The sequence below is a fragment of the Symphodus melops genome (assembly GCF_947650265.1).
Source record: "Symphodus melops genome assembly, chromosome: 11".
Taxonomy (NCBI): Eukaryota; Metazoa; Chordata; class Actinopteri; order Labriformes; family Labridae; genus Symphodus; species Symphodus melops.
Genome location: NC_136701.1, coordinates 4,601,378 through 4,626,148, shown reverse-complemented (window position 1 = coordinate 4,626,148; position 24,771 = coordinate 4,601,378). Strand labels below are relative to the sequence as shown.

The following is a 24,771-nucleotide window of genomic DNA, read 5'->3' as shown; positions in this document are numbered from 1 at the left end:
GAGGCAGGGGCTGCCAGCTGAGTTGCTGCTAGCATATTTGAAGGTGCTCATCTTGCATTTTAAATTTGATTTCCCCTCCTTTCCCCAAAAAAGGAACCCTGTGATGGGAAATAATTAAATGCATGGGATAAAATAGAGTCAAGTTAAAAAACAATGTGTCTGTGATGCCCCTGGGCGAGGCCTCAGGGCTACAAGCTGAGCTGCAGTTAACTAAAGCTCAGTGCTTTTCTAAAATCCCTTTTCTGAAATTAAAACCCGTCAGTTAAAGAGAAGGGAAATGTGACTTACTCAATCTGTCCATGGAGAACTCTAAGAAACATGCTTCTTGACTGTGACTCTTGCAGACTTATTTAAGACTTTAATGTAGCGCTGAACTGGAAAAAAGGAGTGAAAAGTTGAATAGGACAGCCTTTAATGAACCGACTAACAGAGTCTGATACATCTTTTACTGCTGGATCGTTACAGATATTTAATGCTTTGGTTTTCATATTGTGCCATGGTATCAACATGTGCAGCTACTGATTTAATGGCGCTTCCTCAAAAGGCCTCTCCTTCCAGGAGAAAGTTCCTGCAGTTAAAAAGGGGCTACAGTGTGTGGATGTTGACCCCTTTGAAGCATCTCAAGCTGCAGCTGTGGGATTATGGGTAGTCTGACATCCCAGAAACAGTATTGAAGATTTAGCAGCTCCTCACAAAAAAAAAGATATATATTTTAATGCAGCAGTATTGTAGATAGCACATCATCGTGCCACTAACCTAGAGTACATGCTAACAGATGTAACAATGAGCACTGGTGTACGCTGCAGAGGTGACCTCATCACTGACCAACAATCATACTCTTCAACATGAACCCTGAGGTTATGTGCAATGTGCCAGGAAAGGACCGCACAGTGGCGAATTACATGATGGATGAGTCCATATTGAATCTATGTATATGAAATCTACCTTAGAAGTATAAAATATATTTAGAATATAAATGTTCTCGAGCATTCCGGCTTTTGCAGACTTGCGATGTTTATTTGTTTGGGTAAACAGTATATACAGATGAATATGAAATATTTTATATTTTATTGGTTGGCACTTTGTCTTGTTTGTGATTGTTTGGAAGTCACTGTCTCGTATGTTTACATGTTTGAAAAACAATAAATGGGAAACTCACTGACATTTGCCAAGCGGTGAAAATGTGTTAGCGTGTTTGTTTGTTCTGTGCTCAGATTTCTTATCACAAAGTCTAATCAAAGACCTTTGTGCACCATAGAGCCGTGGTTCTCAACCTTTTTTGAGTCACGACCCAAAATAATAAAAACTTTGTTACCCGCCCCGCGCCATATGAAGTTGATTCTCATGACATTTATAAAGCCCAGAAAAGTTTATAATCTATAGTTAATGGCTTTATTTCTGGCATGACTGAAAAAGGAAAGGCCGGGCTGTCAGCAGTCCGTCTCGCAGCAGTTATGCAGTAACAAGTGAGGGGTCACAGCCAGCCTATCACAGCCTCCATCAAAAACACATGAATACATATTTTAAAGTGTAATGTTTTCTCTTTTCCACAATCTTCTGGCGACCCCCATTAAAGATCTGCTGACCCGCATGGGGTCTGGACCCAGAAGTTGGGAATCATTGCTATAGAGGAGGAATCAGACTTTGTGGAGCTGCTGACTTTCTGGTAGCTCCAGCAGGGGATTACTCTGGGTTTGACACAAATTACATAACAAAAAAAGGAGTTTAGATGGTTGGACGTTTGATAGATTTCCATGGTTGCTGTCAGATATTCACGCCGAGCTCATAATGACCTGTCATAACTTAAGTGATCCTCTTTATTTTCATGCAGAAAAATACAAATGTTAAGATGCAAACATGTAAAAAAACATACTGCAAAATGTTATCTATAACTGATTAATGTACACCATCAAAACATGCCGTATAACTTCTAATACTAGCCCAGGCTTTTATTTACTTCCGCCTCTGAATTGACTTGTCAAACTTGTTGTGAACTGAGCCACTGAGAGAGCACACACTGATGTGCTTCTGACTGTGACAGATTAAGTAAAGTATCAATCACTCGTGAGGGAACCTGCAGTTTTTAAAAGCACAGTAAGCGATTTGGAACACAGGAATAATGTTGTTGTTTTTTTTTTTTAATCCAAGATATTGTTGTTATTACTCATGTTTATGAACGCAATGTCTCAGAAAAATCTTAGCAGTCATATCTTTGATGTCAAATTGACCCAAACCTCCACTTGGAAATGAGAAACTGATTAGTTTTTGTTGTTCAAAGTTCAATGTCAATGTGACATTGTGTCTACATCTGATATGTGAGTGCAGGTGTAATTACGCCGCCATTGATTTCTATTGAATTGAAAATCTCGGCTCCATATGCAAATAAAGACAAACTTCATTTTCATTTGAATAACTATCAAATGAAAAAGTCAGACTTAAAAAAAAGAGAGAGACAGAATGGCAGAGAGAAAGATGTAAAAGCTTGTGTTCTGACCTCTGATGTTTAATGTAGGGGGGTGTATCATGATGAAATTGGAAATAAGGGAACATCCTTTCAACAATATATAAAGGTTTGATTGATTGATTGAAGTTGAAGGAGGAAAACTACAATAATTATACTTAAAACTTACTTTATGTGTTTGTTTGCTCAATAGGGGGGCTGTGGCTCAGTTGGTTGAGTCGGTCGTCTCTCGAACAGGAAGGTTGAGGGTTCGAACCCATCTCCTGCAGCCACATGTCCGATTATTATTTGGGCAAGACACTTAACCCTTAAGTTGTTCCTGCTGCTTTGTCAGCAGTGTTTGAATGTGTATGAATGGGGATTAGTTACCTTTGATGGTCTCACTACACAGCAACCTCTGCTGTCAGGGTGGCTGTGACATGCAGTGTAAAAGCACTTTCAGAAGTATAGAAAAGCGCCTTACAAGTTCAAGTCAGTTTACCATTTAATAGGCGGAGAGCACCAATCTGAACAACAACACAGGGGCACATCTGTGGGGGTGTTTTAACTCTGTGTAGAATAAAATGGATCATTTAAAAGGGTGGAACTCTGTATGATGCCGAGATGTAGTTGCATTATCTGAAAGAGTGTTTATTTACACTTTGAAGACATAATTCCTCGATTTGGCCACAAGATGGCCCCAGAGAGCTTTGACTGAAAAATCCCCAAACGATAAGGGGTAGAAATGCTTCCATTGCCTTTCACTTTGGAATTAAATATGTGTATTCAAAAAGCTTTAATATATATAAAATAAATCAAAATAACATTGGATGTGAAGCTGAGTAATAATTCAAAGGAGCCTCTGAGGGAGTAAAAGCCACTCATGACACTGTTCATGTCTGTGATGTTCTGAAGAGACAGAATCACTGACCTTTCAGAGAGCAGTCCTTTGGAACAAAAACAAATGTACTGTTTTTTTCTTCTAAATCTTAAAACAGTATCATAACAGATAGAGTAAAAACAAACATGTAACACCATATATAAAAAAAGGTTTATGATAAACAGATGTGTTTGTTCACCACCTTATTTGCCTCTATGAAGGTTTATTCTCTGATGGGCCCACTGCCCAACAGAAATGTAGTTTTGCTTATGTAAATTATGTAATCTGAATTACCTTTCAAACAATACACCGACAGGAACGTTTACATACTGCTCTTGTGTTACGTTTAAAGCAGTTCAAGATTCATTCAACATTTTGCTTCTCTCTATTTTATTAACATAGCAGGAGCTGAATATTCCTGACTCGATAGCTGACCTTCCACATAACAATGTAAATGAATATTTCATCATGTCTCTGCTTTTGTATATTTGATAAGCGTGCTTGCTTTGGTTCACAGTGAATGTTTAAATCATACCATTGAATTTCAGTTTTTACACACATTGGTTTTTTTCCACCTCTATTAAATAGCATTTATGTTGTAAATGTTATTCAATTTGGGATTGGATAATATGTGGGCTACACATGGGTGCTGTCACAGTACCGGTTAACTCCTTCTTTCCTCCCACTTTCATTAACCAATGAGGGATGTCTCGCTGTGAGTAGGAGTGTATTACACGTTTTCTCTAACTGTACTCTTTGACTCTGAGGTGCATCTTAACGTTAGTCCTGTACACCTAAACACATTTTCCTGAAGTGACTTGTGAGCTCCAGTACTTTCTTTACTGCCTGAGAGAAGGAGTCCACTGAATTAAATCTGTGTTATTTTCATTATACAGATTTTCCTGAGGTGCAGATGTATAAATTAAAACGAAAAAAAATAAACATCTAGTGAAAACTAGAGCCAGAAATCCTACAAGACATATATAAATGTGATAAATCCAGATTTTAAAACGTACTAGGATAAATATCTAGGACACTGATGATGACAACCATAAGCCAATAATACTATGAAGGTTATGTCGACATACCCCACAGGCGATAATCTGAGATAATCTGATCAGGAAAACAATAGATTCTCACATTTTGGTCCTCTTTATTCTTATCATTTATCAAAGGATTCATTCACCCCACGTTGTTTATGAGCAGTGACAGTCCAAAGACATGTATTTGTTCAATCAGAGAAAATACAGCAATGCCGTCACTCAGGTGGAGCATGAAAATGAGTCTTTATTCAGCTCCAGCTGCACAGTATAGAGCGTCTGATGAATAACAAAGCATTCACAGAAATCCTCAGCACATTCAAACTTCTCTGCAGTCTGCAGGGAGAGCCGGTCTTAAGTTGTCTCCAATTGAAAAAGCAAACACTGTGAAATACATATTCATGTGTTCCTGCACCATAAACCTTTCTTATAAGTTCACCACGAATGGGAATGCAGCACTGTTCATCAGTGTAGAACTTTCTATGAAAACAAGAAAACCAGCCGCAAAAAAACCCCCAAAAAACCTTTAAATGTTGATAACTCGGGTGAGTGTCTCACAGCACAGCAATAACGATGACGGGAAACGATGGAAAACGTATGCACAATGTGAGTTCAGTGTTGGAACAGATGTCTCTCTGTCTGCAGAGCATTTTGTACATTTCTCTATCCTGCACACTTGTTAAAGAACAAGAAAGCCAACTTGCAGAGGCTCTCAAGTATAATGATGCTCTGAATAATACTTAAGCAACCTTGATGGTTGAGTGCAAGAGAAATCATTAAGACTGCAGCAGTCAACACTTTCCAATCAGTTTTACTTATAAATGCAGGAATTGGCTGGTATGATGAATCTGAAATGATTAATCTTGTTTTTTGAAGAATAGATTTAGTGATACCAATCTCAGCTCAGGACAAAGCTGTTGAAGTTGTCTCTTTGTGATGAAGATATTCTAGTTTATCTCTCTTTTTTTTTGCTTGTGTTTTCAAACATGCACAAAGTTGTTCGAGACGGCCTGCACGAGTGAACACAAACGTAAACACTCTTCACCCTCATGTAGTTTTTCTCTGTCAGCCCCTTTCCACATGAAGTAAAGGTGACCTGATGTGTGAACGCACCAAGCGAAAGTCCAAAACAATCATGTAGCGTGGGTAATGAAGCTTTTATCCCGTGACTTAGGTGACATCTCTGTGCGTGCATCTTTCTGCTGATCTTTCTGCGCGCATTCAAGTTGTTTCAAACCCTTTCATGCTCACTGTTTGTTCATAGATTCTTTGATTACGTGTGGCATTGATAAAAAGACAAAAAGAAAAACGGTCTTTACCATGATGGACTCTGGCACATCGTCTGCCATCTTGGATCCCACAAGCATCTTTTTGACATCATGTCTTGCCCCCTGAGAACCCCTTCTTGTCTGACAATACTTCATGCTGTAAGAGCGTGATGTTTTATATAAGGAGATGAAATTGCTTGTGTGATACACTTTTGTCACGTAGATTCAGCATTATTCTCACTATAACAGGATATCCACATGTGGGTATGACAAGTTGGTTTTTGTTCAATATTGAATGTTCCTAATTTTACTCCTTTTAATTTTTCATGTCATTTTCTTGCTTCTTTCCTGGGCTCATGCTAATGTAGCTGCCATCCTAAATACTCAAGCTACTGACACGTGGCAGGATTAGAGGGAAACATGGCACACACACTTTTTTCTGTTGAATTTCCTCTTTTCTTTTGATTTTTTTTTTTTTTTTATTAGAAAAGAAGACAAAAATCCTGAATGTGTAATGAGATGTAAGGAATTAGCAGGAGTGGTCTGTTTGTCCTCCAGGTGTCAGGTTTGCTCATCATTTTTTGCAGACTTTGTTTTGGTCTGTTTGGATTAGCCATCTCGTCCAAAATCCAGTATTAGCCTCTGTGCCCTGCTCAAATTATTCCTGCACAAACTAAAAACAGGCCTGTTTTGACAGCTTCCCCCTGCATGCTGCTGCTTCCAGCTGGAGGGCCAGATGCAATTTCAAACAACACAACAAAATCCCATCCCCATAAGGCTGGAACCCTGCTTCTTTAGATTTAATCACAGGCATAACCCTTGTTCACCTCTCATAATTGAGCAGTCCTCCTGCATTAGCCTCACCCCTGTTGCTTTGGAAACTGGGCAACCTTAGAAAGTGAAACAAAGGGGTCTGAGCACCTCAGAGCACAGGTCAGTCCATATTTCTACATCAGGGGGGTGAGCTCACCTGGGGAATTCATGTCAAGCTGAGTCCAGTCTGCTTCTGCTTTCAGACCCACACCTCTTCACACATGAAAGAGCAGCAGCTGAAGATTTGAGAGGGAGGCTGGGGAGAAGGATGGAGCTTTGTTGTGTGGGTTTGGAAATAGGCTTATTGTTGAAAAAGCTTTAGCCGGGGTGTTTGAAAACTGGCAAGTTGCACACGAGGATGCCTGCCTCGAATTTAACGTTGATTTGATTCCGTGTATTTATTTCAAAGGCAAAGGGAGGTTATCAGGGGGCATTTAAACCAACTCAAAGACAGTGTTGATGGGAGTGTTGATCTTAGGTCAGTCTAGTTCAAATTGAAAACATTTACAATGATGTTTATCACATATTCCTCTTGCATTCACAAACAAATTATAATTGTTTCAGTATAATTCACACTTTCACGTTTTTCTTGAATTATGAGGGTAAATATGGTGAGTAGTTCTGAATGCTGTGTTGGTTCACCTCTCAGATCCCTGGTTTAAACCTTGGCTGCACATGGGAATCTTTTCGTGTAGAGTTTGCATGCTCTACTTGTAAATATGTTGGTTCGCTCCGGGTGCTCAGACCTCCTTCTGCAGTCCAGAGACTTGACTCATATTTGCCTGTAGGCTATAGGTGTGAGTGTAAGTGTGCATGGTTGTCTCTTTGTCAGCACTGTGGTTGACTGGCAACAGACTGTTAAGGAGTACACTGCTTCTCGAACAATGACTGCTGGGATGTCTGTAGCCCCCTGCATCCTAAAATGGGATGTGAGGTAATAATAATAAATGAAAGGAAGGATGGAAAAATGTTCCATTTTTCTTTCAAACACTAAAATATAAAATATTGAACAGCATTTGCCAAATTTTGCAGAGTGACTCTATAGGACATTGATCTATACGGTCGTCCGCTCCCCTCCGTACAGACGCTGCAGTCCTCAAAGTAGGCAGCCCGGGTTATCAGCCAACCTGTGACTCTTTCCCTGTATTTCATTCCCCACTTTCTCCCCTAGATTTCTGACTTAAGGGAAAACACCAACCCCAACCTGTAAAAATAAATCTTGATGACAGCTATATCATAAATGATATATATATTATTTCTTATTGTGTTTGTTTTTATTTCTGGCATGTTGAATCCATTCGTATTTATGTTGTGTCTATCCACGGGCTTCTATCTCCTAACCCTAACCCTAAATTAGGCCTATATAAATAATGTGAACAGTATGACATATTTTATCATCTTTAAATTACATTTTAAAATGAGTGGTTTAGTCTAAATTACTTTTCAGATTTAAAAAAAAAAGAGTGTTACAAACGTCCCCAATTTCCCCTTAATCTACTCATTTCATGTTCTGGATTTAATTCAGATTTTCATCCCAAATAGATTATGTCATGGTCTTACTTAGGCACCTGCACAAACCACTATTAACCAGCACAGGTGTACAAGTCAAGTTATAAAAAAAAACTAGCAGTGATTTAGCGGATGTCATCACCTCTGGTATCAAAATAAGAGCAGACGCTCACTCCAAGAGTTCTTGAAAAATGGTTGACGTAAATAATGCGATTTATTATGAAGCCTGTAACCGGAACTTGTACTAGAATAAGCTATTACGTGCACACTCTCGCTGAAAGAGTCTCTCTCTCTCTCTCTCTCTCTCTCTCTCTCTCTCTCTCTCTCTCTCTCTCTCTCTCTCTCTCTCTCTCTCTCTCTCTCTCTCTCAGAAAAAAAAGGACAGGATGACAAGTTGCGGACTTGTCGGCTTCCCGCGGCCGTCTGGGTAAGGGCAACGCAGCAGAGCGTTAACAGGAGACGGAGAAGAAGAGTGTCGGAGGACTTCCAGCGACGGATCTGTTGCTATAATTAACACTTTGACCGCAAAGTGGGGGGGGAAAAAAGAGCGATTCCTGTGGCTGCGGGATCAGACGGCGTCCACATCTCCTCACCTGAAGTGTCCCTTACCTTCCCCGGCTCCCGTGCCTGCTGCTGAAAACCACCTGACAGACTTGAAGAGCCTTCTTTGCCTGAGGCGACTTTGAGCTCATATATAAAGCAAGAACAAGGACATTAACACGCTGAGAAGTGGAAACATCAACCATGGAGGTCTATAGCACTTCGAGGAAACTTACTTTGCTCTGTTTTACCTTCCTGTGGGGGCTCTCGGGTGAGTCTAAATACCATCTTTCTGTATGCGTTTCTTCACATGAGGTTTGCATTTATGACCCTCTATAACATAGGCTGCACACTTCATTTATTTTACCTGGCCAAACCAATACAAAAAGTTGGCTTCTAATGGACTCCAAGGTGACATTCGTTCTCTACATTCACCACAGAAACATTTTCATCATGCTGTTGTCTTGTCTCCTGTTGTCAACACAAAGTGCATTCATTCCCCATATGTTGTGCCCTACTTTTATAAATATCTCCCTTATTCCGTGATTGATTATGAAACGGAACTCTAATTCCCACCACATCTTAATGACTAATGAGGAAATTAGAGAAAAAGGCTCTTTTTTTTTCTGGGGCTTCTCCTGAATGTGTGCCAGAGGATGAAGAGGTGGGAATTAAAGCTGAAACACCTGTTAGTGTGAAACAAGTGTGCTACACATGATTATGTCTTCCAGGGAAGAATAATCCTTTTATGGCTGCAGCAACATTAGCAGACTCTCTCTAGCAATGTATTTAACTCCTACTTCCACTGACAGCTGTACTGTACAGGCAGCCTACTTTTCCTCCTGCCATCTTTTTGATTTGAAAAATTGGGCCACTGTGCAGCTGCATGTTTTTATAAGGAGTGAGACGTTTCAAATGATTAATTCAGGTAAAAAATCTCAACAGCGGGATCTTGAGGGGAGCATCATTTTTTACACATTATGGTGTTTCATTGGACACTTAGAGGTGCTTCTTGAGAGAAGTTTTGAAGTTTCCTTTTAGGTCTTCCCCCTAAAAGTCAACGAGCTGAGAAAACTGCAATTCACCTCTAGTCAGGTGAGCCTCTGCACCCTTGATCTGAAAATGCAATGAAAAGGCCAGATTAATCGAGAAGCAACAACACAGCAGCTGTAAACTTTCAAGATGAAGTCCAAAATGGCCTTCAGAGTTTATTGTGTATTTTTTATTCACTTGGAGTTGAGTTATTTAGGAAGGTCTCCACCTCTTCGCAACAATCAAACCCTCTGAAAAAAAAAGGTAAAAACGCGCAATAAAGCAGTTTCCTCTTAAAACACTCAGTCTTACACAACTAACTAACTGTTGTGCAGGATGGTTTGGATGTTTCCTTTAAGGAATTGAGTTGAAGGATGAGGATGAAAACAAACAAATAACAAGCAGGGATGCGGCCGTTTCGTTAAATATGAAGTTGTCAATAACATGAGGCGAGATAATGACGCCACTTCCACATTTAAGGAGTCAGACCAAGTACGGAAGGAATATCTGCCTCCTGTGTGCGAGCCTCCGTCCCAACAGGAAACAGGACTGACTACTGTCAGATTGTGGAGGCACTTTGTAATTCGTAGCACTCAGTCGTGACAGGAGCCAACAGCTGAGCGGCTACCAGCTGGTTTAAAGGAGCACAGCCTTTTGGAGGAAACACTTCCTTCGTCTTTATCATTTCAAAAGTTTTCGCCAGCCGCTGGAATATCCACTAACTCCTCTTGACCTGCACCATGTGACAAAAATATGTAAGGTGTGATTACTTTGTTCAGTTTGCGATAATGATACGAAGTGAGACAAATAAAGAAATATTACAGTGCCTGTTAGTTATTCATCACAGTTTCTTTGACTGACGGCTCTTCAAGTGTTTTAGTAATACCTTTTTTCCAAACCCAGATTAAACCCACATAGTAGCTTTTTTTTATTCACTGCTAATCTGAGGGTAGCTGATATTTTAGCTTCACCTGACTTCATCTACAGTCTTGACGTTATTCTCAGGCCCAACACAGATGGGGATTTTGAGTCATTTTATTATTTGGGTACTCTTATTTTTTTTAGTAAAAAAAAAAAGTACATGATTACTGGTAAATTGTGATTATTTAAAATAATACATCGTGGACGGACCGTTGTCTTGAAATCCCAGTTCTGATTAGAGATGGTAACATGACTCTGTGGGAGATAATCACGAGTCATTCCACTCTCCTCGCTGTCCTTGGCCGTGATGCTGGCATGTACAAAGGAAGCCTTCTCCTTCCATGGGACTCAATGGGAGACTATCTCCTGTCATTGTTTTGCTTATCGACAGGTTGATGGTCTCCGCTGGCTTCATCTCGACGATGTTTTCTAACAGGGATGACAAATGATGCGGTCCGTCTCCGCAGGTTTCTCCTTGTGCTTTAAGTGCTTGTGGTTAAGCATCGATTCGTGTTTAACACCACATACCTTCAACTGCACACAATCTTTTCCTTTCATGTCAAAGTAATCCCACACTTGACTTTCGAGTTCAACTATTGTAGCCTAAATGAAAAAAAACAATTGAGCGCCCGTATTCGAGTAGTGAAACTTTACTAATAATGATGTCAACATTTAAGTACAGTCATTCCAACTATCTAATACACATGTAGAGTGAGATGTCTTTGCTTTGTTACATCAAATAATTGTATTTTTTAATGCAACAAATTCCGAGTTTTGCAGTGTGTTGATGGTGAAAGATCGATAACGATGAAATCGTGCAGCAAGTGGAAACACACAGAATGAAAATCTGTTCTTCATGTTTCAGGAGTTAAAAGCCCAGCTGTTGCTAACTTAGTAAGTAAATAAGCCGACTAGAACACTTCATCCTGTTGATTGAGGGTTTAAAAAAATCGTGGTTAATGGACTTAAGCGTATAGAAGTAGCCTGCTGGAAGTGTTTTAAATCAGGGTGACAGTAAGTCGGTGTCTCCATTCGTCTGGAGGGAGCTGAGCAGCTGCAGCCTGGCTGACCTTGAACCCTTCACACCTTTAAAATCATTATCAAAGTTGACTTATTATGCTATTTCCCATTTAAATCTCATAAATGAATAAATAAATAAATGAATGTGGGATGCCCACACTAAAGGGGGTCAACGTTTCAGCTCATGAGGTACATGTATGTAGGAGTGGCAGCCCTGCAGTGTTTTGCCTCTGGAAGGCGTCACGGGAGCTGGTGGTGCAGAAGAATGGGGACACGTGCGGAGGGAGGTCTTAAAGAGACGGCAGCTGAAACAAACCGTTTCAGTCAGAGGCTGCAACGATGAGCTTTATGGTTGCTAGTTAAAGATATAAAAAGGAAAAATTAAGTGTTTTAAGCTGCGAATCTTCTCCAAATGTTTTTTTTTTCCAGACTGACAACATGGAAGGTGAAAATAATTATACTATGGGGTCTTTAAAAAATAGAAAACACTTTGCATGTGTATTTTATTAGATGGGTGAATAGAAGAGTGAGTCAAACATCCGCACGCTGTCGAACTTGCATGATCTCATTTTTTTGGCAAGTTTGTTAGAAAGGTCGGCCTTCCTGAAAAAAACGTTCTCTCTATTAGTAGAACCAATTGTTACTTCGCTTTAAACACTTAAAGGAAGCTGAATTGAAACATTAAAGTGTGACTGGCAGCAGGGCTTAAGAGACACTCTGCTAAACGTGCGTCGCACAGGTAAAACCTCTGACTCATGTTGGGGGGTGTTGTGGAGCTGAAGTGAAAAAAAGAGTCACATCTTCTCATTAAACGGCTAAATCTGACTCGGCTCACAAATGTGTGCTTTGGGTGCAGCGCGAGGAGTAAAATTTAGCGTCTATCAGACTGCATGACTCGACATTCAAGGCGCATGATTCAGATTTGACTCCAAATCATCCATTTAAAATAGCATTCAGAGATTCCTTTTTTCACCCTCTCATTCATTTTAAATATAATTTCACCGTCCTCCTTGTCTCCACCGAACTCCAAGCACGAACGATAAGGACGTTTTCAGTTAAAGGTGGTCAGAAAAGCTTCGAACATTCAGATAAGCTCATCTCTGACAGAGAAACAGGAGATATCCATTTAAGTCCGGAAGCTCCATCTGCTTCAGGTGAGTGCGTGTTCGCTCCCTCGCACAGCCTGCTCGCTCTCTTCCAGCCTGTGAGACATAAAAGCAAAACGGGAGCTGCACATTCTGCCTCAGTTTGCTTTTGGCTGTCCACAGACTGTGTGTGCTCTTCAGCTCTGTTGCCAAAACAATCACATGGGCTGACACAGGCAATCTCACTTCTGCTCCAGGGAGTGGCAGTACCTGGACAGAAAAAAAAAAAGCTCCCACACAGACCTCTAGATGATATTATGGTTGAGACACCTTTAAGGCATGTCAGGGACTGATTGCGAGTAAAGCCCTCAGGTGACTAATCTCGACTTTTAACAGCTGTGGTGATTCAGTGTCAATGTCCAACAGGACAACAATATGAGCGCAGCAGCGGACCTTGACCTCGGCGTTTGACTGGCCATCAATCGCCCCGCAGGTGTGTCCTGAAAACACCGAGCCCGCCCTGACAACAGGGAGAGGAAGCGTTGGTGAATAGCAGCCAGTGGCAACAGGAAAAGCCGAGCGCTCCTCGAGTCCCCCGATGGAGCCGAGAGCAGGAAGTGAGCAAACATCCTCCGACAAACAAGAGCGGGCCCAGTTTGTGTTTCAGCGAGAAATCAGAGCAGAAGAGAAGGCTGCAGTAACAGACGGTTCGAAACAGAACGAAGACAGAAGATTTGAACACACGGTGCTCATCTGTCGATTTTGGATGATCGACAATCCGGAGTTTTACTGTTGGTTAGACAAACCAGACATCAAAGACACCTGCTTGGGTTAATTATTGTTTTTTTTTTAAGTTAATAGGCCGCTTGCATTGACTATTGAAGTTGTTGCAACTGATTCTTCAGTGGTTGTCTTTTAGGGAGCTCCCCTAACAGATGTGTAAAAGCATACATAAAACTCACACCAGGCCGTGATAAGCCTTAAACAATAAACCAATAATGAAACGCCTAAAGTTCCAGACTTCTCTTCGTATAACGTCCAGGTAGGAACATTAAACACACACATAGTTTAAAACCACAGCAGCTCAAACATGTTACGATAAAGTCCACTAAAGTGCAGTCCTTCCCTCTGTTCTTTGTCTCTGCATGATGTGTGGCGTAGTTTCATAAACTCATTAACACTGTATGAACTGCTGTGTGTTTGGATCAGCTAATTTGATCACATTAGTCCAGGTTCAATAGGCAGTGTGCCTCATTAGGCTCGTTCCTCTAATTGCTGGAATGAATTTGTTTTTGTTCTTAAACTCAAACATGAAATGTCATCTTGTATCTGTTGTTGCTGATTTGGGTTCATGTTTGTCTTCATTTAGGCTTTTAATATCTGAGAAAGGCTTATTATACATGGACATACTGAGGGTTCATGTGTTGTTGGCATTTCTAAATCCCTCCCCATTGTTTCACGAACTGACATAATGTCCTTTATCTCTGTTGTGTGAACGTATTGCGTGGAATAATTAGAAACAAAAAAAACCAAAACATTGTGTAAGCGTTTGTTGTTTGGAGACGCTCCCTTAAAACCACAAAATAGAAAACTTCAAATTATATTCAATGATCCTCCATAACACGGACAAAGACACTCACTGATCCAGCCGCTGCACGGAGAACCAGCTTCCCTCGCACCAGTGTGCACCCTCGCCATTTAGCCTCGGTGCAGAGTGTGACATTACCTCATGCTTCAGTCAGTCCAGGAGACCACCGTAAACTGGACGCTTCCTTATGACGACAATAGCAGCGCAGCCAAACACTATATAACCCACGCCACATACACATAGGGCAGGGGCGTAACCCCCCCACCCGGAAATCTTATCTCTCACCTCAGGTTCCACCCCAAAAAGGCTATTTTACTTCGCCACAGGTGGACTAAAATCCCCTATTCAGGCTCTAGAGCTCATAGTGTTCAGTGTGCAGATGGTTGTTTGAAATGTGTTCAATTACATAGTTAAAATGCTAAGTTGACAGAATAGATGCACTTAATTCAAATGAGTACATACAAACTTCAAAAAGTCTTGAACCAGGCCCTGACAGAGTGTCAACCTGTGCAGCTGCAGTGCCTTCAAATACACTATGTACTGGTGGCTGGTAGTTGAGTTTCCAAATGAAAACAATCTGTGCGTTTTAAAAGTCTTCCTGTTTTCAAATCAAGTTGTTTGTTCGCATTGATGCTCACTGAGGTTGAGGGTTCAAACTCTAGCGACTCCCGGGAGTTGATCCTGGGCTCCAGACCGGTTGACTTGGAACGATTCGAGCGTTTGAATTCCCCTGGTCGTCTTCAGCGGAAATCCAGACAACCCCAATTCCCAAGACTCGTTTTCGACGCCGCCATCGCCCTTCAAACTTTGACATGAGCCTGTGCTGTGTTTTTTCAGCCAGATGTGAACACATTTACATGAGCACACATGATAAGCCGGGCGGCCTTTATCAAAGGCCACCTGCTCAACCAAACAACCTACGATGCCATGTCTTATCCACCGTTGTACAGTCACTCTTCTATCCGGACTCTCCATGCGGCGTAAAGAACATGGTCATCTCTGTTCCGGGTGGGTCTCACAGTGGACTTTACTTATTCAACAAGGTCAGCCCATGTGAGCTTCAAAGGCTGCTCTGGGATGTCGGAGGCGAGAGCACGGAGTAGTGAATGAGCGCGGTATTTTTAGCTTCATGTATTATTTTAACACGGGGCCACTTAGGGTGCTAATCCTCCCTATAACACAACATGTCTCACAGCCTGGCACACTGACACACTCCATATACGACACATTGATTTCCTGTTTCACCTCCCATTGTTACCCTGACAACTGTTCATCCTAAAATATATTATACATCCCCTGAGGGCCGTGTGTAAGGCGGCCCTGCCTTCTTACTACCAGGGCCTTATCTCTAATTGCCTATTTCTTAGAATAATACCAAATGGATGGCAAAGCCCCTTTCCACTTTGAGCCGGGATTAGAGCAGTTTGAAGGCCGCACTCCTCATGTCTGGGTCCCTAGCAACTGGTGCAATTTTGATTTGAGGAAGGAGATTGAGGGATTTATCTATACATAATGACACAGAAATACAACAGTGCTGTTTCTCCTCGCCGGCCGAGGCAGTTTGCTGTCCAATCGTCAGCCTCTTGTAATCCTGTGTATTTACACTCACTGGTGCTCTGTACATGGCCCGGCACAACAAGAACCTGCAAGGAGATTAGTATAGGTTAAACCCTCACAGTGATGGATAAAGAGCAGGCCAAACACACGGCAGGAGGAGTCACACACAGTTGAAACATTACTGCAGCTTCTTCTTTTCTCCCTGACCTTGTGAACCGACTACTGTCAAAATCTTCTATCACACTGCGTTGTGTTTGTTAATCCTCGAGCTTCCAGTGTCTCATACTTAGCCGTCCAACGTTTAACAAGCTACAGAAAAGTAAAAACAAGGAGCCTTCGTCATGTGGCTTCTCTTAGTCGTCCGCTTGTGATAACCCTTCAGATCTTTACTGGTCTTTTGTGCTCATCTTATATTTGTAGTCCCTTTGTGTCCTTTTGTAGTCCTTTTTGAATTTTCAAAGGCCTGTTACCCTATTTATATTTTTTCCCCTTAACCCGACGTGCTGCTCGTCCACAGGCAAGGCAGGCAACTGCTTGGGGCCCCACACAAGTCAGGGGCCCGAGACGGCCTGACACATTTGAACCAAAGCAACGACACATCATGTTGCAATGACAGTAGGAAACCTCCCTAAGGGGGCTTCATCTGACAGTATTATTCAGTATTATTCCCCCTGATACAGTTTGGGTCCCAACAGAACCGTCATGGCCAGACAGCACCATTCAGTCATTGAAGAGACGCTTTGAAATCATAGCAAACATGTTCTTACACGTTTTATTTTGTCCCATTTATAAAAAAAAAAATTGTTATTCAATTTTTTTTAAATGTTGAGTCCACTAAAGGTCACACCAAGTGTCACAAGTAGAAAACTACAATTGACACATTTCTAAGTAATTTAAAGGAACTACAAATAATGCACCCAGGGCTTTTTGTTCTTTTTTTTTTTTATTTATTTTTTTTTTTTCCTGTTGAACTGAACTCGTTCTGAGCCAAGACCCCGAAACAAAGTGGGGGTCAAACTGAACTGTGGTTTCTGTGAACACTCCGACAGTCCCTCCAAATCAGACTGGTGCATCGCTGTGGAGCCACTTTTGTCCTTTTGTTTTCCCTTGTAGTTATTTTGCAATGTTCAGATTGTTGGGGGTCTTTATTTGTTGTTGTTGTAGCAGTTGAGCTTTCTGCTGTCGTCGTTTTAAGGTTCCTCGTGTTTCTTCGTAGACACATATGGTGTACCTTATTCATTATGCATCTCTATCATCGTGCAGCCTCTCTCTGTAGTCTTGTAGCTTCTCTGTCAGGTCACTCAGTGTCTCTTTCTTGTCTTTTTGCACTGCTTTATAGATATTTTGTATCATATCATCGATTACATTTCCAAAAAGAAATGTTCACAGACACGAACATTTACACTTCAGCCGTAATTTAATTAAAAAAGTCCATGTAGCCGGGGGTCATGTTAACACCTTGATCTAATTATCTTACCTGAATGAAAGTCCCATTCACAGGATTAATGAGTGATTAAAGAATGTGGAGCAGTGCAGTATTAGCTGCATATATTAAAGTCTCCTCTGACCTCTGAAGACCATGTTCAGGCGAACTGCCCGAAGTTTGACAAGTTTCTCCTCCTGCCCCACATTCGACTGAGTCAACCCTATTTTTAAATATACACAAGCAGCCATATTTATAGTCTGGACATGACAGAAAAGTGTGGGAAAGCAGCGGAGGAAAAACAGCACTGGAAACTTGTTGCTTGGAGATGTTTGGTTGTCACTTTTTGAAGCAAGAAAATGGGAGTTTGTGATGTTGTTTCCTCACGGGGCGAGCACAGACGGCGAGAAGAAGTGACTTCAAGGCGTTTATGACACTCATGATGTTGTTGTTGTCCCCTTTTTTTTCTTCTTCTTCTTCTTTGGCTTCTTTCTCTGATCTGTCCCATCTCCATCCATATACCCAGAAGGAAGACGGCCTCCCCTCAGGGGTCATGAGAAAGGCACTGGGCGACTTTCCCAACGTCAGACTCTTAAAGTGACAGTCACACATACTTCCTGACTTCATCCCTCTCTTCCTCCTCCCTTCCTCTCTCTATCAGCCTGCAGTCCACACATGTGACTGTTGATTTATTTCCTGATAGAAATCTGTGGCGAGCAGTAAAACGTGCTTCTGTGTATTGTTTGGCATGTGGGCCACATAAACAGAGTTATTCCCACATGATGTTTGCCTCCCTCCTTTCATAGACAATAACGACTTCCCTCAGCCAAGCCTCATGTGTATAAATAAATAGCAGTCTTATGGTGTATTTATAGAGACATTATCATGATGGATGCAGGGCTTGTGCCATGTCTCCGTAATGACATCTGCCGCTGAACGCCACTCACGATATACGATTGCAGCGTAAGCCGCACACCAGACTTCTAATACGGGGTTTCCTGCGTTTCTCCTGAATCCAGACGCTGACAGTATTCTGGTTAATGACTATTTACAGCTCCGAGAGCAACAGCAGGCTTATCAGGTGGTTCCCAGTCTGACTGCTGTGCTGGGTGTTCTCCCTCTGTGCACAGCCGTCAGACTGCTGATGTCAAAAAAAAAAAAAAAAATTCTTTTCCCATCTGCCTCAGCTCTGAGAATAATAGTAACCACTAATGATTACTAATAATAGGTTAGTGACGTAGTGCTCGGCACAGCCACTGTGCTGACTTATAGAAATATCACAATCACAGGATACAGACACACATGAAATCCTGGCAGCTGTAAAATAACGCTGCCCGTCTGCTTCTTTGTTAAAAAAAAAAAAAAGGTCATCCATCGAAACAGAAGAAATGTAAAAATATTACTGATATGAGAAAAGCCAAATTATTTAATGATCAAACAAAAAGACTCAACATGCTAACTGCTGAGTAGAGATGTTCTCATATCTTTATTTCATGGAGTCGATATATGATTTTGTGAAGCAGCTGCGACTTTTTGATCCAGTAGGTGTCGCCTTGAGCGCCAACATGAAACCAAAACAAACTGCAGTTTGGCCACGCCTTCTCTCAACTGTACTTTGCGTCTTTTATCCTCTTTGTTATCATGCTCTCTTTCTCCCCAACACACCGACAGCATCAGAGCACAGATGTGTGCAGATATTTTCTTCTCACCGTTTGGAGGGAAGCATTTCAAGTTTTCGATGTGCTTTGAGAATCAGATTCAGTTTCTTTGTTTGTGAAAGTCTCTCAATCCTTTTTTTACATTTTGACATTGACAAACACTTCTTATGTTTTTTTTTTTTTGTTTGTTTTTTTGTTTTACCTCTGGGCGTTTATCTGTTCACTGTTTTTATAATTTGGTTCATTCAAGTTTTAAGTTTTTTTTTTTTTAAGTTTAATCTTTGTCACATCAGCAGACAGTCTTGTTTAAAAGGACTTTCATTTTCTCGTCCTTACAACAGAGTCCCCGCTCTGTTTGATAATGTCCACAGACACCTCCAGTAGGTTGGGTGTAACCGTGATTACTAAACATCTGCCCTTTGAGATGTTTGGACACATGCAGTAGGCTTAAAATGGATTTGCTTTTTTTTTTTTTTTTTTAACAGCCATTTCACTTACAGCAGTTCAGTTCTTGCTTTTTGAAAGGGTCGAGGTCTGTGGATTTTTCTCCCACAGGGAAGACGCGTTGCTAAAACGGGGGTTACTTAAAGGAGCCCTCGTGTTGCTGAAGGCTTCAGTGTTGAAGTCAAGACGACGAGACCGAGACTGTGAGCAAACGCAGCCTGCTTCCGGTGCTGCTGACAGATGTTGCAGGCAGAAGTCAACAAACACACATCCTTCTGACCTGTCCTTCAAAAAAAAAAAAAAAGTTAATAAAGCTGTGGACAGACGGGAATTGAGGGCATGAGCTTAGACAAGATAGGCTGTGTTAAATTATTCTTACTTGGAGGTACTTATGGTCGGGGGGGGGGGGGGGGGGGGGGGGGGGGGGGGGCAGTGTGTGGGGGTTAGAGGCTGATGCGTTTACGACTTCAGGGACACTGACATAATCCTGGCCACTAAAGCCACTAAATATGACCCTCATGACTCACACTTATTTATACATCCAGAGCAGTTTCAGTAACAGGCGTATTACATTGTACTTCAGTGGAACAGCTTGTGTGTTCTCTTCCTGCTCTCCATCCTCAACTCAGCTGCTTGGTTTTTTTATTTTCTCCTGAATTCAACAACTGAATGTTCAGTTGTTGATTGACTCTACTGGTAGAGCAATGTTCAAATCTTCTGACCACCCTAAGCACTTTAAACATATATATGACATACACACAGTCACGCACATTCACACACTGAGAGGATGCTACATTCATGCACCTTTTAAGATGGCTAAGCCTTTGGGAGCAACTTGTGGTTGAGTGTTTTGCCAAAAGACACGTCAAGATGTCAATGCCGGAGCCCGTAGACGACCAACTCTACTTCTGAGCTACGACTGGAAGAGACTTTTATTTCCTTGTCATGATTTTTTTGCCTTTACTTGATAGGACAGTGGAATAGAAACAGGAAGTGTTGGGAGGAGAGAGTAGAGGGATGATATGCAGCTAAAGGGCTGAGGATGGATTTGACCCCATGGCCTCTGACGACCATAGCCTCAACCCGAGACTAAACCCGAAAGTGTTGTTTCATCCCTTGTACATTAAACATTTGGTGTGATGGATGCTCCTCTCCACTTCTACAAACTCAAAAATACACACTTCAAAAGCTCAAATCTTAGCACCTTTAAATAATTACTAATCAGAGACATCTCATTACACCTAATTGAAGACACTTTTAATATATTACCAGTCCCTCCAGGGTGTCGCGATGTTGAACAATTCACGCAGGTTCGACCAATCCCTGTGCATTCTGGGCCACCTTGCAATTTACAAGCAGACAATGAGCCCTGAAGGGATTTAATCAGTCAAATGTCTGTCAATGCAATAAGCAGACTGTCCTTAAAGGATGATTGTTCATAAATAAAGCAGATATCAAGTTGTCTCTCTGAGTTATGACTGTCCGTGTCTTTATAAATGCAACGTGAAGCTACAAGCTAACTAAAGAGCGCTAACACAACAATGCAGGCCACAGGTTTGTCCACAGCTTGCGTTTGAGTCCTTTGCGTGAACGCGAGTACGCGGGGTCGGAGGTGTGTCACTGAGCTGAGGCTTCAGTGTGGAGGAGGCGTGGCCAAACAGCAGTCGACATCTACTGGATCAAAAAGTTGCACATTTTCACTGAAGTTTCTTCGAAATAAATATGTATCTTCATTTAAAAAAAAATATATCTGCATAATTGTGGCAAAAAAAGACGTTTTGGTGGATATCTGTATCAGTAAACACACATACTGATGTATCTTAGACTGTCCTATCAATGTCTAACGCAACACTGACATGTATCTGTAAGGGTAAAGATCAGGGTCATAAACATAAAGCGTCTCAGCTTGAGGTCATATCTGTATCTGACTAACACGGTGTGTTTGCATGCACACAGAGAAAAGTAAACTCTTCTCTTAAAGACAGCAGCTGACACTTGTGTACAAAAGAAGAACATCTTTGACTTGGAGAAGTCTAATTACAGTGTCTCAATAAAGAACAGATGGAGTAATAGTGTGTGAGGTGACAGTAAAGCAGGCAGCTCTGGAGAAAAAAAAAAAGTCATTATAGTCACACTATTAAGCCGAAGCCTGCAGGGCATCAGAGCTGTGTTGGTGTTCTCAGCGAGGCAGAACGAGCGCAGGAGAGCTGTTATAGAGACAGAGAGAGGCTGGTTCCTTCAGACAGCACAGAGGGGAAAATACCCCCCTGGTTAACTTCACCCCGGTTAATATCCTTCATCTTCAGAGTGAGCTTCAGTCGTCTCCACAAGGTGTGGGTGACAGATATTTTTTTTTTTTTTTTTTTTTTTGTTACTCAATACAACATCCACACCCACAAAGATCTTCTCATACACTAACTATCCCAATTTAATGACCTTTCAGTTTCAATTCAGTTACACCACAGTAGAAATGTCTCCATTGACAGCACATTCAAAAACTCTGATTTAGTGTTTTGTTTTGTTTTTTAAAGGAAGATTTGTGTGAACAAGTTTGGCAAGGACGTGAAGTTAAAGGACGTTCATTAATCAATTCGTGTTGTGGTTCCAAACACTAGCTTAAACATGAAAACCAACATTTATGAAATAAATATTTCAGTGTTGAGCAAACAGTTAAAGGAGACTGTTTAGGAATTAAATTATAAAATGGCACTCAAGATTGAGCATAAATCTCTTAAGCCCCTTTTGTGGCAATCCGGCCCCTCCTTCACGATGACATTCATTTGTCCTTGATGCTGGATTGTTCTTCCCATCACCAAATTTACAGAGTAGCGTTGTATTCCAGAGTCACAGAAAAAAAAGGTGGTTATAAAGAAAATGCTCCATCAATATTTTCACATAAATGCAGAAAATGTTGGGTTTGCTAATAAACGTCAGGCTGAGCGCTCTGTGCATAATGTTTCATTCAATATGATCTTCACTGTGTGTTAGTCATCTTAAATAGATCTGTATTGGATACGCCTGTCACCGTGTTCCCAAACAGAGGATGAGAGTCAGCATCTGCCAACATGATAAATGACTGTACTGTTGATCCAGCTAATTTAAAGGAGCACTATGTAGCTCTAACACCTGGTGTTTAAAATGGGTACTGCAGTGAAAATTCAAAACACTGGAGAGGGCTGTCTGCCTCCTCCTCTCTACACTCTATGTGCACAGATGATAAGGAGGCTTCCATGTTTAATCAGCTCTGCATCAGTCTCAAAATCTTCCTGCGCTCTAACCTCTCTCCGTCTTTCCAAAACGTCTACATTATTTATCCTAGCTTGAGCACGCTTCTGCTCATGGAGCTTATTAAAGAAATGACTTTTGGCTTTTTAGTTTGAGCTCAACTAGTCCGTTTGCCGTTTCATTGCTGCAACACCTGTTGGTTTTCTGTTTGCCTTGCAAACTGAGGGGGGTCCAAACGGCCATGTAAGGGGGTCTTAAAGGTCCCATATTATGCTCTTTTTGGGGGTTCATATATCTAATTTATGTGTCTACTAAAGTACGTTCACAATCACTAATGTTTGAAAAAAAGTGTGTTTTCATGTGCTGCCGCTGTGGGCAGGCTTTCTCATCTCTGTATTTCTAACGCTCTGAATCCCCTCAAAGAGAGAAAAAAAGGTCCCACGTGTGCCAAGTCTGATCTGATTGGTCGGCCGATCTGCTATCTCGCAATTGGTCAGTTGTTTGTTCTCAGATATGTCCCGCCCCTTTTACCATATTGGAAATGTTACAGTCAGTCTGAGGGGAGCTTGTCCTTGCTACAACAAGCCAACGGGCTTGGTTCAGTGACATCTTTGTCTTGTGATGTCACAAACCCGTTTTCAACGAGGGGGGGCTTGGGACCGAGCCTTTCATGCGGCTATCTATTGCTACTGCTACAGGAGGACATAGGAGAAGTCTCGTTTCCGGACTTGGACATTTTGCAAATAGATGAGCATAGATGTGCATCATCCTGCATAAGACACCTGAAAAACACTAAAGAGCCCCTAAAAGCAGAATATGGGACCTTTAAAGCGCTTCATGAATATTTGAACCATATTGTGGTCCAAACAATCCAGACCATTCAGGAGCAGAATCTAAAGTTAGAAGGAGGACATAATGACTGCTGCGTTGTTGTCAGAGAAGCATCATATTTAGTTCATGTCTGATGTAGTGAGGTCATTTTATGTTTCATTCAGTAGATTTATTTAAGCACATTTCAAAGCAGCATTAAAGAGATATGGCTCTAATAGAGTCGAGCTGTCTTCAGATGATTCACCAGATAGTCCACAGACTATGGCATCATGGTGTCAGATACTAATGAATGTGGAGCTTTGATTTAGCATAAGCCAGGGTGTCCTGAAGATCCACCATCTGAAATCCTCTCCCACCAGGATGGAGAGCAGGCCACGCTATTGATCACGTTATTTCCTTTTTGTATCCGTCACCCTTCAGTGAACAGTATCCTCCGTCACCTCGGTGCGTAACGCTGACGCCCTGTATCTTTAAGCCTGGACCTTTCTTACACACCTGTTGACGCCATATGACAAAACCTTTTTAAATGTCTCCAGTGTTATTTTTTTGTGTAATATTTACTTAGACATTCAGTGAATGGATACCTAAGATGTTTTTTTTTGGCACAAAACCACTCCACTCCACAGTGAAAATTAATTATACCTTCATTTAATTAAAAAACAAACAAGATTTGGGCATAAATCCTTAAGCTCCCGTTTCGTTCCTTCATAATGACTTTATTATATCTCCTTATAGAAAAGTTATCTCCTCAAACAGCTCCATTTATTTTACTTTTCTCAGAGCGACGAGAAGCACACTGGACCGTACAGGAGAGAAGGAGATTTACGTTTCAATCTTCCTCTTGTGTTCAGCTCTCGTGAAGAAATGATTTTGCAACGTTGACGTTTGCCAGTTAATCACTTGAAAGAACTCCGGACTCTATATGATGAATCAACAGATGTTTAAGTTACGTCTGTCGTTATTCCAAAAACGATCCGAGAATGAAGGTCATCATCTGCTCTCTGATATAATGTTTTGAAAGCATGATTGACATGGCCGTCACAGGAAAGAAAAGAGGTGCAGACTGAGGAAGAATACCAGAACGTTTCCATCAGAGGTCTTCTTCATTTCAGGTTGGAACCTTTCTGAACAAAGAGAAGGGGGGGGCGCGGGGGGGACTTTTCTCGCTGCACAGAACTCCGCTGTTCGTCGGCGTGCTAAAACTCTCATTTCTGTCAGTGGAGTCAGAGTGATGTCATAACTGTTTGTGCTTTCAGGAAGCATCTGGCTCTTCATTCTCTGCTGGGATCCTGTCAGACAGAGTTCAATCAGTGTGAGCCTGTCGTCACTTTTTAGCGGACGTTGTTCAGGTGCGTTTCGTTTACGGTCTGTTGAGGAGACGTACGTTTTATTAAACCTGTAAGTTGTTCAAAATCCTGCAGTATACACAAAAAAAAAAAGGCCTCAGTTTAAGATGCTGGATTTAGCCTTGTTTTTGTTCTCCCGCGCCCCTCCTGC

The 24,771-nt window shown here is 41.5% G+C and overlaps 1 protein-coding gene across 1 annotated transcript in view; it reads left to right on the top strand.

The window, feature by feature from the left end:
- The first annotated feature begins 8,280 nt into the window (after window positions 1–8,280).
- Window positions 8,281–24,771, top strand: part of esama (endothelial cell adhesion molecule a) — a 67,446-nt gene continuing 50,955 nt past the window's right edge. Inside the window, exon 1 of the mRNA XM_079356482.1 lies at window positions 8,281–8,761. Coding sequence (XP_079212608.1) covers window positions 8,695–8,761 — 67 coding nt within the window. The 5' untranslated portion in view covers window positions 8,281–8,694. The remainder of the gene's footprint in view (window positions 8,762–24,771) is intronic.